Source organism: Physella acuta, unplaced genomic scaffold (assembly GCF_028476545.2).
Source record: "Physella acuta isolate Inbredline_101_S28 unplaced genomic scaffold, ASM2847654v3 ptg000460l, whole genome shotgun sequence".
Taxonomy (NCBI): Eukaryota; Metazoa; Mollusca; class Gastropoda; family Physidae; genus Physella; species Physella acuta.
Genome location: NW_026731979.1, coordinates 50,645 through 67,942, shown reverse-complemented (window position 1 = coordinate 67,942; position 17,298 = coordinate 50,645). Strand labels below are relative to the sequence as shown.

The 17,298-nt window shown below is 31.8% G+C and overlaps 2 protein-coding genes across 2 annotated transcripts; one reads left to right on the top strand and one right to left on the bottom strand.

The window, feature by feature from the left end:
* Positions 1 to 138: 138 nt before the first annotated feature.
* Positions 139 to 10,860, top strand: LOC131943535 (serine--tRNA synthetase-like protein Slimp). Its single transcript, XM_059303709.1, has 17 exons — positions 139 to 166; positions 1,501 to 1,915; positions 2,879 to 2,980; positions 3,314 to 3,397; positions 3,737 to 3,808; positions 4,376 to 4,421; positions 4,657 to 4,720; positions 5,668 to 5,809; positions 6,687 to 6,722; positions 6,962 to 7,040; positions 7,814 to 7,891; positions 8,371 to 8,411; positions 9,181 to 9,284; positions 9,784 to 9,877; positions 10,149 to 10,250; positions 10,507 to 10,575; positions 10,774 to 10,860. Exons 2-17 carry the CDS (start codon positions 1,559 to 1,561, stop codon positions 10,834 to 10,836), a joined length of 1,533 nt encoding a protein of 510 aa, XP_059159692.1. The 5' UTR covers positions 139 to 166; positions 1,501 to 1,558; the 3' UTR covers positions 10,837 to 10,860.
* A 3-nt stretch (positions 10,861 to 10,863) lies between these two features.
* LOC131943537 (peptidyl-prolyl cis-trans isomerase-like 3) lies at positions 10,864 to 16,359 on the bottom strand. Its single transcript, XM_059303711.1, has 6 exons — positions 16,268 to 16,359; positions 12,874 to 12,948; positions 12,112 to 12,205; positions 11,807 to 11,874; positions 11,445 to 11,563; positions 10,864 to 11,096 (listed from the first exon to the last, which is right to left on the bottom strand). Exons 1-6 carry the CDS (start codon positions 16,268 to 16,270, stop codon positions 10,958 to 10,960), a joined length of 498 nt encoding a protein of 165 aa, XP_059159694.1. The 5' UTR covers positions 16,271 to 16,359; the 3' UTR covers positions 10,864 to 10,957.
* Positions 16,360 to 17,298: the final 939 nt, after the last annotated feature.

Sequence of the window (17,298 nt, the reverse complement as noted above, 5' to 3'; positions counted from 1 at the left end):
ATTAGGGGAGAGGTTCTGGAATTTTTTGCAACGTGAGGATAGTTGGGGGAGGGAGGAAAAAAAATGCTACTATCTGATTTCTGTGCTTTTTTCTAGTGTCTTCTGCAAATATTGAAATTTAAACACGGTTGACACTAAAAGAGAAAAAAAGGGAAACAAATAATAAGTAATTATATTTTATTATATATAGCTAGATTTAACTTAAGTCCATTTTGCGATTAAATCGTGTAGTTTTTGTGAAATAAGCATAACTATTTTTCTAGATCTAGATCTAGATAGAGGTACTATGGTTAAAAATATCGCAATTGTGTCATAACGGGGTTTGTCGAGTTGTGTGGTTTTTTTGTTCAGCAGCTCTGTGTGTGTGCTTGTTGTATTGCTTTTTGTTATGTCGGGCACAATAGATATGTTTTTGACGGCTAATTTAGAGAGAAAACTGTCACAAGATGATTTTAAACGTCAGGGCGTTGTCGGATGGGAGTGATGTAGATGGTGGCGGCATCGGAGTTGGAGCGATGGCAGTTGGACGTTGGGCTGGATAATGAGATTGTAGGTGGCGGAAAGTTGGTTAGTATTTGTGATTTTTGCTGAAATGTTTAATAAGCATACTGTTGGTAGAACAGACTTATCGTTTAGCATTACAATAATTAGCAATTATCAATTGCTCGCCATCTTAAAAGTTTTGTTAAAATATTTGTTGATTTTGGGCTTCTACACTATACTATTATTTTTATCAAACTGCTAGGACTACTTTCACTTTTCGCAAATAAAGTAAACATTGAATCAATCTATCAGATTCTGGTCTAGATCTAGACTAGCTAGATCCTATCTGTCAAGAATTATACATCTAGATTTAGTCCTGACTATTGTTCATACTAAGTACATAGTAGACTCTAGATCAATTTACATTTAGTATATTTAGTACTATTTAGTAGAAGAAGATTAGGGGTTAGGTGAGTGCATTCATGATAGTGCATTGCAATTGCATTTTTTCTTTCAATTTTTTTATTTCTTTTTTTTTTAATTCTACTCAAAAATTAATTATTTTAAGATTAAATCATATCCTGAAACTTATAAAATTATATTACACTGACTAGACAGTGCCTAAATACTTTAAATATTACTATATACTACTTTATACTTTATACGGTAATCCCACGATATATACTATTTATAGCGTCGGTTATTATTCTGGAATGTTGCAGCAGTAAAAAACAGTAAAACCATGGCACCATGGCGTAGTCTAGCACGCGGTTCCGGAAACTTTGTGTATTCTCTTAAATATCTTAACCCTCACCAGGCCCCCCCCCCCCCATAGTTGACTGTTACAAAAGCGAGAACATTCTAATAAACAAATTTTTTAGATTAAGGTTTAGTTAATTTTATTAGGAAAAACAGTTTTGATACACCATACTAGAAATTTTACAAGTTTTACCAAGCCTTGCTTATTAATGATGTTATAGTTGTTCATTAAATAACTTTTAAATTACTATTTTTCAGAGGAAAAAAGTGCACAGTTTTTCTTGAGCAAGTGTCAAACCATTCATTAACTTCAACAATGGCCTGTTTACCAAATTCACTAAGAGCTATGACTCAGTCAACTAGCAAGAGACTGCTTTCACAGAGTACAAAATGTACCAGAAAAGGGATAACATACTCAAGATTACTTTTCTTCAATCACAGTTTACCACATTCACGCCCCTTTTGCGCAGCACAGCCAAGTTTACATCAAAAGATAACATTTGAAAATCAGCCACTGTCTTGGCTTTTTGTGAGTGACTCTGTTGCAGGGGCCTACGGTGCACAAGTTAATCTTGAACTGGATTTGGACAGAAGGCTCACTGAGGAGACTTATGTGAACTTGATGGTTAATAATGTCAACCTTAGAGAAATGGATATAGATGTCTATAAACTGGTGTGTTAATAACTTATTCGCTTGTTGAATTTATTATTTTATTGCCAGTTAAGGATGCTGCACATTTTTAAGGAGTAAAGGGGTGGTAGATGTTTTTCTTATATTGACTTATGCGGTTAAAGGGGTGTTGAGAAGCAATGTTATTTATCTACTACTACTACATTGATTTTTAAGAAATAAAAAGGTCAATACAAGTTGGCACAGTTATATTATTTGTAACAGCTTAAATACTGTTTCAGATGTAACAAGCAATTGTCTCTTATTCTTATAGTTTAAAATAAAACACTAAAATTTTCTAGTACTATACTTTACTCTGGCTTTTTACCTGGAGGGGGGTCTTAAATCTTTTTATAATTTAACTGTATATGTAGTCTTGAATGACATTACTCATTTTAAAAAAAAAATTAAAAATTGCCTGTTAGTATTAGAGATATTCTGAGAGTCAGTATCGCCATATAATACTTTGATGCTTAATGTTCGCAGGATGTTTAGTTTAAGGTAGAAGTATAATTACCAGTTTTACTATGTTAAATACCCCACCCATGAGTATCACACATCCTGAAAAAATTAATCTACCACTCCCCTACCAAATAACTACTAATTCTAATAAAAATGTACATAATTTTTTTGTCCTAAGAAAACCCATGTAAATTATTTTTGTTGTCTAGGACATTACCCCCCCCCCCCCCTCGCCAATAACCCCAGACATTACCCACCCTTCCCCATGTTGAAGAGCCCTGACCGTAACCCCATACCCTAACCACAAACATTTAGCTAACCCCAATTCTAAACCTACATCTAACCCTGAAACTAACCCCATCCCTAACTTATCCCTAACAGGTCAGGGGGGGGGGGTGTCCTGTTACTATTATTCTTAGACCTAACCAACTATACATTTTATCATTGTATTTAGTTTTCCATATCTTGTTTTATGAATGCTAACTTAAACATTGTGTTGTTTAGGCTGAAGATTTCAAACAGCTTAAACAAAAAGAAAAGGAGAAATCAGATTTAATTGCAGAGAAACAACGAGTGGCTGAAGAGTTACAAGCTTTGAAGAATAAGGTAATATTTAAAGTTTAAAAGAATGGATTTTTTTTTTCATTTTGGTTTTTATTACAACTAATGTTTTAATGTTGACTTTATATTTGTAGATTTTATAAGCACCATGTCTCAGGGTTTGATAAAAAGTAATACTATACATAAGTGAATTAATAAAAAATTATTCAAATTCTTTAAAAATATGGCACCTACAGGAAGGGTATGTGTTTTGTTGACTAGAATTTATTTTCATGGTCTTTTATTTTGTATATTTTCCTTTGGCATTTAAAAAAATTTATAGCAAGTGGTCAGTGTTTAATTTGTCCATCTGAAAATATGTATTTCAAATCTTCACAGGAATCAGATCCATCTACACAACCATTAATCCAGGAAGCTGTTCAAAAGTTATTTCAATTAAAACAAGCAATAGTTAATACACCGGTAAAATTATTTCTCTTCTTGTAGTATGATTCATAACCGCTTTGTTAATAAATTTTTACTTTTCTTATTGTTTTTACAAACTTTACTTTCATTATTAATTTTTCCCAAAAAAATAATTGTCAGTATTTTTGTTATAAAATTAACATCTATTAAAAAAACAACTAAAAAGTGGTTGAAATTTATTCTGACTGTTAGTTTCCATTGCTTATCACCCAGTTAACTAGCCAAATACAGACAAATGTATGTGATTTCTAATAAAATTGGCATTAAATAGTGTTGCCTTGATTATAAAAAAATGTATACTATCACTCACTAAAACATTAAAATATTCTGCCACAGCCATTTTGGGAGCTAGAAGAAAGTGTGATACTGAGGGCACTGAAGCTTCCAAATGACCTTCACCCAGATACTGTATGTAGACATTTATGTATTAGTTATTGAATAATAAGTACAAAATACAAACCCATTTCCCCAGCTGTGCAAGTTATCAAGTTAAAAAAAAATTCTCACATTTTATCAATGCAATACTTTTTTTTCCATAATTAATATCACATAGACACTAATATGGTCAATGTTATTTCAGAAACAATCAATACAAGTTGTATTTGTTACTGTGGTTTCCAGTCTAGTTATACTTTTATGTTATCTCTGTACAGTGGCTCATTGTCTGTATGTATGTTACATAAAGGTGTTGAAAATAACACTGTATGACTAATATTACTGTCTTCCACAACCCTGCTTTTATACCCCTTCATTATATTTGTTGCGACATGTTGAATCACAGCTAAAGAATTCTTGAAAGCTACAGTAATGAATTTTTTAAGATATAAAGCTGCATTTATTTGTTTTTGTAAAAATGGAAAAAGAGTTTCTCTGTCCTTTATTCTCAAGTCAATTGAAATTTTTTAAAAATCTCTACACATGAAAGAGAAAAAAATCACAAATGTTCATTATATTTTAATGAATTGATTTTAACAGCCCCACGGAGAATCAACAATTCTCAAAGAAAAAGCTGGTGTTTATAGTAAGAATGTTTTTTTACCTTATTTATTGATGTAGTGGTTAATATTTCTTTAGGTTAAAAATATATTTCATGCCAGAATTAAACATAGGATGTATATTATAAGTTAAAGATTCTTTACCTGTAGGTAAATTCTAAATTTTATGTTTGGGTATTATAGTTGCAATAGTTAGATTTTTCAAAGATTGAACATTTATTCTTTAAAACAACTCATCAAGTTTTAAACTTTTATTCATAGATGATGTACATAACAAGCTTAGCCATGTTGAAATTGGGAAAAAATTTGATCTCATAAAGTTCAGGTAAAAATATACTGATTCATTTCCATAACTCGGTAACACCTGTATTTGGAAAAAAAAAGCAACTTGCGTTACTGATAGACATTTTATTTTAGTGAATTTTTATATGGTAAATAATCCTCTTACGCCATCTAAAAATACTGCCAGTAGAGCTTTCGACTATTTTCACAAAAGTCTGGAGTTCAGATCTCAGTCCAGACTTGAGTCTGTAGGACTTCCCTGAGCTCACTCAGCTCTAATGGGCACCTGACCCATATTGGGGAAAGTAAAGATGACTGGGCATAGTACTGACCACACCATCCCTTCATATTCCAGGGTCAAGAAATATGTGAACTGCACTTCATTTCCCTAATAGATCTCTAGGTCTAAAGAGTAACTTATTTATTTATATTCATGAAATTGATCACATAAGCAACAAAACAAATAATAATTGTAAAATAGCTGCAGAAAGTAATATACACCATTTTATTTGCACTTAAACCTACTTGACTATTGTGTTACTACAGAAGATCCACAAGGCATTGCATTCTTTTAGTGAACATTACAAACAGCTGTTATGAAAATTTCACCGCTATATTATCGCAATGGGACGGCGTGGCCTTGGCAGTAGAGAGCTAGGCTGCTAACCCGGAAGTCTCGAGTTCGAATCCGGGTTAAAGTCAGTAGACCGTCCCTGAGTCCACCCAGCTCTGATGGGTACCTAACTCACGTTAGGGAAAACAAAGGTGGCTAGGCATAGTTTTGACCATACTATCCCTTCAAATGCTGAGGTTTCTGAAGCAGATGAACTCTACTTCACCTGCCCCTTGTGTCTTGGGCACAAACGGGAAAAGATGATGATGATGTTATTGAGGTTTAAAACTGGATAAAAAAAACTTCTCCACAAACTGCATTACTGTATAAACTATTTAAAGACGTACTTGATCTTAAACTTTTGTGTACCCTTTCAGCAATGTTGGGCCTAAAGCATATTACCTGAAGAAAGATCTAGCTGTTGCAGAGATGGAGCTCATCACTACTGTTGTGGAATACATGCAGGCTCAACATTTTTACTTTATTGCTGCCCCTGAATTTTTCAAGACACCAATTCTGGTAACTAAAATTATTTTGTCTTTCAACATCTAGTGCAGGGGTCTCCAAACTTTTCAGTCCGAGGGCCGCATTAACTATCAAATTTCAGTTTGGGGGCCAGTTTCTTCCAGGCGTGTCTTTGATTTTTTCCTGGCAAAGTTCCTCAGCTGTCACCAACAAACGATTTTTCCTTGGACAAAAAGATCTCAGCGGGCCGGATGAGAGGACTTTGAGGGCCGCATCCATCCCGCGGGCTGTAGTTTGGAGACCCCTGATCTAGTGTATAAAAGTAGAAATTATTTTGTTTTTATAAAATGTATTAGTGGTGGTAACTAGATTTTTTAAAGACTCCAATACTGGTAACTGGATAATATTTTGTTTCAAGACACTAGTACTTATAACTCGAAATCATTTTGTTGTTCCAAAAATCTAATAGTGGTGGTAACTAGACATTTTTTAAAGACACCATTGTGGGAAATTATTTTGCAATACTTTTATATTTTAAATAAACTTTTATGCTTTTGGACTTCAAAACAAGATAAGGAAAACAAATTATGAAAATTATATTTTAACGCAGAAACGCTGTTTAAAAAAATGTAATGAAGAAAGAGAAGATTTGTACTGCCTAGTTGATTAAATCACACTGAAACAATGTGATAATTTATTATCGGCCCTTGATGCAGTAATACTGATTTTTTAAATTTTGTTGATTTACATTCAAATGTAATTTTGTGTCTGTATGAAAAGCAAGAATCATACTTATCAAGTAGTAAATTTTTTACACCATAACTGTTCAAAAGTTAATCAAATTTTTTGTTTCCAGGGTACATGATTTAAAAAAATATTGTTTCAGGTATTTATTTATTTCTAATAACTTGTATACATCTTTTTGTTTTAGGAAGGATGTGGTCTGAACATCCATGATCCATCAGAGGTAATTTATTCTTATGACACCACCCCCCCCCCCCCCCCCCCCGCCTTTCATTTCCAACAATCTGTGTTTGCCATCCTTCAGAACTACTTAACAAATTGCCAATAATTTCAAATTTTTTGGTTGAAATAATTTCCCCAACTTAAACCGTGAAATATTTCCAAACATCGATCCATCTCATGAAAAAGCAAAACAACAAAATGTTGAATAAATATTGTATTTCCTTATCTTTTATCACAAAGGTTTTTACAATGATTGAAGCTAAAGAGAACATTGAGCCAATGATACACTTAACAGGGGTGTCACCAGCATCATTTATAGGTAATTTATACATCCCTGAAGAGGGCATACATTTCTATTCTTGTAGAATCAAATATTTTCAGTTTCTCATTTATTTTATTTATTAGACATTTAAAATTGTTGAAGCATAAACGCTTTTCATTGTTAATCAGGAATTCCAGTTAAAGATAAAATAAGATTAAGTGTAACTAGCACATTAAGCCATACGAGCCGACCCGCGGCATATCATACGCCACAATTTAGTTGTTTTATTTTCTACTTTTCAGTAATTTATAATTTGTGAATTCGACAGTACCAACGCTGCCACTGCTTTAAAACACTATCAGTAGCCCGTTAAGGATAATAACCCCCCTCCTTTCCCCTACTCCACCCCCTGTGAAAGTAAACTCATCTTAGTTACCTCCCCTAAGTTTAAAATCGTTTCAAACTAAATTAACTGCCCCTAATAGCCGGCACTAAACCCGGCTCTACGATTGTAAACATTTAGCGTGGACCACAGCTCACCAGGCTATGTGGGGGTGGTAGGGAGTGCTCTTGGTGTTTTCTATCGTCTCCAAGAAGAGAATTATATATATAGATATTGTTATAAAAGACATAGGAGAACCCTTAAAATCACAACCTATATTTTTTTACTGTTGTTATCTTGAATGAGTGTATTATTAGTTTTAAAATCATGTTAATTTTTATGAATGTTTTGACAAGAGATCTCCTTAAAATAATGTGTATTAATTCTTGTGGTAACAGACATTAATTTTTTCCAAAGTATATGTTGCAAATTTGTTTGTTTTTTCTAGGTTATGTAGCCAAAACTTGCATAGGGGATAAATCTATGCCTTTAAATATGTTTGCTTGTGGTCGAACATATCAAAATTGTAAGTACTCTGTGGCCTGTTGTATTTAATGATAATATAATAATATGATATACAGTGTAGTCAGGATTGATGCAACATTTTGTTTTATAATTCTTAATTCTCAACATTTTATAATGATGTTTTATTTTTTAACACTTTTTCATACATGAAAGTTTTTTATTTATTTTAATGGTTTAATAATATCCCTGAGTCCATCCAGCTGCGATGGGTACCTGACTAGAGTTAGGGAAAGTAAATATGGCTGGTCATAGTGCTGGCCACACTATCCCTTCATATGCAGAGGTCACAGAAAGTGAACCCTACTTCACCTGCCCCATGGACTGTCAGTTATGGAAGGGAGCTTTACTTTTACTCTTATAGGCCTAAGCCCCATTAATTTTTTTACAATTTATTTTACAGCACAGTAATGCCCTCATGTTTTATGGCTAGATTTGTTTACCTTATATTTTTTTGATGTACATTTTCCTATGCCCACACAGGCAACCTACCAGGATTGTATGGTGCTGTACAGTCAAACCAGGTAAATTCAAATGTAAAAAGACCTAAATGACTGGTCTGTTTCTTACACAATGTCTGATAATACTACCATATTACTAAAATAAAATGTAGGGGATGGCTTGACCTAAGCGGTAGAGCGCTAGGCTGCTAACCCGAAAGTCTGTAGTTCAAATCTGAGTCCAAGTCAGTAGAACTTCACCTGAGTCCACCCAGCTATGATGGGTACCTAACTCATGTTAGGGAAAGTAAAAGCAGCTGGGCAAAGTACTGACCACACCTTCCCTTCATGTGCAGAGGTCATGAAACATATGAACTCTCCTTCATCTGCCCAATGGTTCGCTAGGTCTAAAGAGGATTCTTTACTGTTTAAAATAAAACTAATCTTTTCTTTGGTGCCCTATTTGTCAGAATATTTAGTGTCAGTAAATATTAAGTGTTGATTAATTGTCATTTATTGTGCTAATTTAGTAAACTAAAATTTTGTTTATTTTTGTAGGATTTTAGCTCCATGTTAAAAAACTTTAATTTTGTAGTAATCATCCATCGCACTGTAGACAAACTTAAATTAGCCAGCAAATATACTGTAAACATCACAAAGGTGTGACAAATGCCATCATCCTTTGAGACTCTAGAAACAATTTTTTACCTTACAATTTTCTTTCTGTTAAGAAAAAGCAGTACTAAATTTTAAAGTATTTACCGTTTGTACATTGATATAAATCAAACCATTTCAAAATAAGAGTCACAATATTCTGGAGAGCTGTTTTGCAAGCTTTTTAATATTTACACAGGTGGGGCTGTTCTCATGTGTTAAAGAAGAAGATGTGAATCGTCAAATGGTTAAGTTAACAAACTTGATATGGACGTTTTTGGAAGGCTTTGGATTTCCGTTGAGGTAATCTCATAGCTTTTAATGAAGATTAATGATAAACAGGATAACCACAATCTCAAACCTATGGGAGTTATGTAGATAATCGCCAGTTGTGACCAGTACAGAAATACTCCAAAAGAATGGGAGGTGGGTAGGAAAGGCCGGCAATAACATCTCAAGGAAAATTCTGAAATGAAGGGAAAGGGGGGGGGGGGGGAGGAAGAAAGATTGATGGTCTAGAACTAGAATAGAAATTTTAGATGCAGATTAGAGAGGCTAAGTTGGCATGATCTTGGCTGAAGAAAATAGCTACCAAACAAGTTTTTTGGTAATGTGAGATCTCTGCTCTATGTTTATTTGGCCTTGGCATAAGGTACAATGTCTAGCCACATTTACAAGATGAGACAATGGGTATACTATGTGATTATGTGATAACCATTTACAAGTTTGACTTAGATAAATTGACTGATAGATTGAATAGGATATAGAGTGTATGTAATTTTTTTTTCCGATGCAATTACAGAATGTGTCAGGCGAATGCCAAAAATTTAAAAGTTTCCGAGAGTAGGCGGGTGGACTTTGAGGTATATGCTCCAGGTATCCAGCAGTATGTCACTGTGAGTAAATACATTCTTTTATAAACTTGGCTTACCTCCCTGTTAAAATACAAAATTTCTGCTTTGGTTTATCTCCCCTGTTAAAAAAAGTAAAATTTTTTAATTTTTCTGTTTAATTCATAATTTTTTTAAGTTATCCACTTTAAAGAAGTCACAACAGTATAGTTTTAAATTGTGTATTTTATTTCAGCTCCTTAGCTGTGTTTTTTGTTTCTTTTTAAACAAAATTTTCGTAATTAATATTGAAAAGAGCTTTAATTTATTTAACCAGGTTGCAAGTGTGGCTGACCTAGGAGATTATGTCAGCAGGAGGTTGATGGTCACACATAACCTCAATCATTCAGATATACGAAGTAGCAAAATTGTACACATGGTAATCTATTACCTAGCACATCTTTCACAAAGATTTAAAATATTCGCACACATTTGAAAGCTGTCTACTTTTTTTCTTGTCTTTTTATGGTTAAATTGTCAAAAAACCCATTGAAAATAAAAATGTCATCAGTTTATAGATAAAGTTTATTCAGCCTACATTGTTACCTGTCATTGAGAAAAAACTTAGAATAGATTAATCGCTGGATCTTATAAATACCGTAATAATAAAATGTTTAAATTATTTTATTCACAAGCTCTCGGGGGTTGCCTTGAATATCACATCATTATTAGCTGTATGGACTGAGCACAGCAACAGTTCTCAGGTTTGGTACCAACTTTTTATATAGGCCTATATGTACATCTTTTTGCCCTAAAAGTTATAGTTTTCAAGTTTAAAAATAGTCTATTTATTAAAGAAAGTCAAACTGGTTAAGCACTAATTTCTGTTTTTGTGTCCAACAGTTAGGAAAGCACTTGGATTGTGTAATATTTTTACTTGAGCAATTTTTTTTAATTTGCAGGAAACATTTTCTCTATGTCCATTACCTCCTGGACAGAAGATTAAAACAGAAAAAGATCAATAAAAATATTTTCTTTATTGAAATGACTTCTCTGTTGTTGTGTTGGCTTTTTTTTTTACAAGGTAATCATTCATAAATCAGTGACAATAATATACAAAAAAAAAAAAAAAATGACATGGAAAAATCATTGCTGTGCTGCCTCTGCTATTGGGTTTGCATGTATTGTGATTTCTCGTAACCTTGTTTCTGTTAGTGGTTTATACCCCTTTTCACTGACAGGGAGTTTTTCCAATGTGTCTAAAGTATCAAACCCATCAATTACTCTGAAACAAATAATATATCAATTTTTAAAAACAATAACTTTATAAAATATCTGACAGTTTTGCATCTGCAGTATGTCATATCTATTTGCAAGTTCTCTATTAAAGAGCTTTGATTTAACTTCTAATTGAGTTCAATAAGCAAACACCAGACCACCACTCAATCTAAAATTATTTAATAATGCCACCTTCTTAAGTAGTGTACCTTATGCCTTCTATATTATTATCAATAACTATATTTATCTATAACTATAAATAATTTTGACAAATACAACTCAATTATTTTCAACTAATATAGTTTTATCCGCCAAAATATTATGTTCAAAGCAAACAGGTCATTTCTTAACTTACCTTCCGAAAACAGTATACTTCATATCTAAGTGAGGCTGTTTGTTGTATGTGATAAAAAACTGGGAAGCATTTGTGTCAGGTCCATTATTAGCCATGGAAACCATCCCCCTTGTGCTATGCTGAGAGTAAAAACATTTCAAAACTAATTTATTGTGTGCTCCTAATTTACCGTTTAACCAGAGAAAACGTGAAATTAAAACACATATCCTAATCATGTTAATAACTCTCAACTATATTATAATTTACATGCAATGACACATTTTTATGCCTCTCCAGTGATTAGACCAGATTTATAATAATTACTAGGTGAGCAAAAAAATACAAATGTACACAGTGATGTATAGATATTTGCTAAATATTACCTTTAAATTTTCTCTGAATTCATCTTCAAATTTTGCACCCCAAATACTTTTACCCCCTTTTCCTGTACCTGGAAAATGATTACTCAGTTAAAACAATTGTAATTGTTACAAATCTTCAATTTCACATTACAAAATGTAGATAACTTTTATTTCAGTGGGTTTCTGTATATATTATATGTATACTAAATGATAATGTTAATTACAAGTCTCTGTTTAACTGTTAAAATTTTTCTGTCAATGTGAATCACCAAGTTGTCTTTCTATTTTAAAAATCTCAGCGTTTTATTTGATCAAATTCCCCTTACCTGTGGGATCACCTGTTTGAATCATAAATCCTGCTATATTTCGATGAAATAAACTATCATTGTAATAGCCACTTGCACACAGGGCTAAAAAGTTCTGCAATAAAAATTACAGAACCATTCATTTATCAATTTATGAGATTTGCATGGGGAAAGTGTGATTCAGAAAAGATGGAGTTTGTGGATGGCTATGTGTGATTTATGTGATTAGCATGTTAAATTAACATATCTTAATAACATAATATTACAAAATTTATTTTTCCCTGAGTGTTTACAACATGTGTAGGTTTAAACAGTAATAAACAGTAACAACTGATTTAAAAAAACAAAAACTTAATAGGTAATAGAATCACAATTATTTTAAAATTAAGCAGCACCTCTTCATGGTAAACAAGAGATAAGGAATTGAAAAAGGAAATTTGACCAAATGTAGTCGTAAGGCAAATTATAATCCATCATACCACTACAGAAAATATTACATTCTTTTTTCTTAAATTAATTTATCTAGTTCATCCTTATTTGGAAGGGGGAGAATATGGTCACCCCATTTTCTCATGTCAACATGATAGCCATGTTGTACACTTGAACTTAATTTTTATCAACTCTTGATGCTTTTTTTCTGTGAAAATAAAGCCCAATATATAAGTGGTTAGATGCTTAATTTTGTTTACTGCCTCATATTTAATGCTTCATGTTTAATAACTAGAATAGCTGTAAAAACCTTGTTTAGATTTTTTATTCATAGTGAAATTTAGCTAAACTTACTTCACATGTGATGGGGCACTGTTCACAAAAAAGTTCAATCTTTAGATCTCCAACGTCTGTATGTAATGTAACAGCCTATTAAAGAAAGTTAAGTTACATTCTCTCTTAATTGAGTCTTAATCTGCTAGTTTTTTTACTGTTAAAACTGACAGAAACAAATCAAAATTATAAAGCCTATTATTCATTTATTGAAACAAGGAAAACAATTGTTTTATCAAGTTCTAGGCTTATTAATAATTATTTTACATAAGATAGAAATATAAATTTGGTATCAGTAGAAGAAAGCAGGGATTCTCTGCTAGCTAACTCATAGGTTTCAGTTTCAGGGTAAAATACTTTAAAAAAATTAAATTTTGTATGCTACTTCCTAGCGTAGTAGAGTAGATCTAGCTTAAATAACTGAGAAAAAAATTTATTATTTTATGCTAGAGAATCATCATCATGGTGATTTTTTTAAAAACAAAAAGTAGTAAAGTAGGCTGAAACTACATTACTAAAGCCTAGTACACAGTACGGCTAGTAGAATCTAGTAAAGCGGCGGGGGAGTAAAGCCTTATAAATAAATTGCGCTATAATTAGGTATTCAAAATGAAATTTTTATAATGAAATTAAATAAAATTTAACACTTCCACCTGATAGAGACTGTTTTCATCAGAACAGAAACACCAAATTTATTGATGTATGTCCATTTTTAAAAAAGTTATGAATTTTTTAAAACTCAAAAAATGCGTTCGCTTTTTGAACAGTAAAGGGTCTATTTGAGACCCCTACTAACTTCTACAATAACTAAGTTAGAACTCTCAAATTTCTTGCACACACAGCCAGTAATACAAATAGCAAACCCAATTTTTTTCAAGGTAGTCAGACAGATATAAATAGAAAATTTATTCACATAAAAATGAGCCAAAGCACAATTTTACCGAAGTACAAAAAGGGAGACAAAAAGTTAATTTACAGTCATTTTTAAAAAATCATAGAAAATAAACTAATTAAGCCACATTAATAATATAAATGTTCTAAGAAAGGAAATTCAAACCATGTTAATATAAAATAAGCAGGTAAAGAATTAATAAAGAAAGTAATTAGCGAGACCAGATTCAGCAAGGTCAGTTTATAAAAATTAGAAATTTCATCCTTTTTAAAAAAATTATTAAAAAATATTTAAGTAAGGTATCTTAATAAATTTTACATTAACTTAAAGCACATGATGTTCTTAATATATAATAAACACAGAGACATAAAATAATCATTCTGCAAAACAATACAAGGCATCCTTCCTTAACGCCCAAAATCAAGAATTTTCATTACCTAACATCTTGCAAAAAGTGTTCTTACTTTTAAGAAAGTAATATAAATTGTGTAGGAAACATGTTAGCATTACTTTGTTATAAAAAACTAAATAACTATACTACTTCTTTACTTATATACTATAATAAAAAGAAATTCCATGCATTTTAAAAACTGACGAAGTAAGATAACTAATTAAACTGAAATTCTTTTTAAATTACCCTAATAGAGTTGTGATGTTTATCTAGTTTTGTTACTCTGGTTCCTAATCGTGACTTGTTCAGCATAAATTTACTTGTTACTAGTATATTTATTTCTTCTAGTTAGTTATTGATCAAAGTCAACTTCTGGAAATGTCTAGGTCCTAACTTATACAATTATCAGAAATCTTAGAGCAGGTTCAAAAAGACAGGTCAATATCCTGATTGGGAAAGTTCTCTATGATGTTGGGTAGCATTGTAATTAATAGTCAATATCCTGGTTGAGTTTGTCTTCTTCAAGGTTACAGATCAAATTATGGAATCTAGTAAGGGATCCTTCCATTGGTCCAGAGTATAGAAAATGTCTGTGAATAAAAACAATTAATTAGCATTTCAAATATACTGACTTATATAGCAGGCCTGTATATCTTTATACCAACTTAGATATCAATCATGTAACATTACATCATAAATAATAGGCCTAAGCAAAGTGCATACAATACTAATATTTGACATATGGTTTCCTTCAAAAGTATTCAGGAGTCCTGTTGTTGCTTTCACAACAATACAAAATTTTTGGTAGGCCAATGAGTTTCCCCTTTCTTTTATGCTAATATCTTGCTCTGTAAATAGAATAATAATAATATTAAAAGTAAGGCTGCTCAATGCTTTTTAGATATTAAATGTAAGCACTTTAGATAGTTCTACTACTAGATCTAAATATTAACATGAAAGCAATAGTGAATCTAACTAATCTAAGTAGATCTAGACTAAATCTAGAAACAACTTTGGACTAAACTATTATGGAAGGGGGGCTACATTTTATTTTAAGTCGTCTTTACAATAAATCTAGAGATAAAAAATGTAAAAGATCGTAATATTCTAAAATTTAATGTAACTACTGCACATATATAGAATAGTTAACTATGAAACTAGGAAAGACAAAAAAAAACAATGCTACAATAAATTGAAAGTATGCTGTTAACCGCTGCGGTAATATAATAGTTGAACCCAACACTACGAGAAAGTAAAAAAAAACATGGCGGACAATCGGCTTGAAATATCGACAAAATATTGATAGTTTAATCGGCCGATGTTATTAACTAACATAATTTACTAAAACAAATTAAATTCTATCATCCTTTTAAACATCTTTTTGATTTAACTGTGCATTCCTTTTTTATTTCAGTGACCATAAATTAAATACAACTGACTTTTAAAAAAGGCTAGATAATTTTTTGGAAATTTTTTTTTTAAGCGTGGAGCAATTACCGATAAGCGGACACTAATATTCAAATGTATTAAAGCGGCAGTTAATCATAAATAAATAAAATATAGCTAGTAATATAATGTGCATTCAACTTACCTGCACGTGCTTTTAAATCCACTGTAATCAACGAATAAACACAAAATCTTGCTCTGAACCGAGGTCGGGTGTTCCGGAATTCAACAAAATCTTGACTCAGGCCGGCGAAATTTAGAAGCGGGTCGTCGCGATTTGTATACATTGGTTTCATTTACTGCGGTCCGACCCCATACATGGAGTGTTCATTAAATCGTAACAGGTTTATGGCAAATTGGATGCCCTTTCGGAATATACAACTTTGGCGGCTGTAAAATTATTTTTTCATGGAAAAAAATCATTTTAAAATTTTAAATTGAACATTTTTAGCATTTAATTATATTATACAGCTGGTAAAGTTATACCATCTTACAGAGCTACCATTCTTCTTTCTAAATCAGTGGTTTCTAGTTGCGTATGTGTTATGGGGTCGGACCGCCGCGCGATGCCGCAACGCGACCAAAATTTTTTAAAACCGGCTTAAATTTTTCGGCTCATTTAGAATACCTACTATAATGTAACAATGACGTTATAATCCAGTAGGCCCTATAAAAAAGAGACCTACCATTTTTTTAAGTAATTTTACACCAAATATTGATAACGTTTTCTAGATTTAGAATCTATTTCATAATTTCAACACAGTCAAAGGCTAAGGATACCAGCAAAGTTTTTTTTAAAATTTGAATAAGAGTAGTATCCCCTGATAACAATTCAAAAAATATGACGGGTTTATCACAGGTAAAATTACTCCTTTATTATTGATTTATTAAAGGAAACAAAATACTTACTTCATGAAATTGAAATACCGATTAAACACACTTAATTTAACCAGACTCACCATCTAAACCACACAAACCATCAAGTAATCTGCTACTAACCTGTCATGCAAGCAATAAAAAATTCAAACAATTAACATCTAGATTTCGTCAAAACTAATTTACATAGCTCAAAAGGATAGAATAAACATTACTCGTTTCGAAGGTGTACTAGAAACACTCTTTGATATGCTAAGTTGAGCTTGATATTCTCCCTTTCATTGCTGCCCAAAATACATTTTACCATTCTAATAAAACTGTAGGACTAAGTAAACTAGAATTCCGATTGTGAATAAGAAGGGGAAACAACCAGTATTATTTACCAGGATCGTGCAATATCACTGTACACTCCCTTTATCAACAAGATAAAAAGGGAAAGAACTGTGCAAGAGAAAGTAAATAATACATAATTTTGGTTGTGTCCCTCTAACAACTTTCACCATCTTATACTGGCTAACAGCTAACTGTTTTATCAATGAAAATGAAATTAGTTTAATAAAAATTAAAAATTCTGTCGTTGTGTGTTCAATTAATTTTTTTTATAAATATATGTAATTGCAGCATCGAAAGTCAAGACTAATGTATTTTTTTTTTACTGATATTGGGAAACATTGTAATAATGAGACCATTTCTGATTTTTGGCTTTTTAAATTCAATGTTTAAAAGTGTAGAACAGGCATACAAAATACAATTCTTGAAATCTGAAAAATGGTTCTTTCCATTCCCCATAACTCTTCTTGTCTTTTTCCTAAGTTATTCCCCTTCTACTGCCCTCAGTACT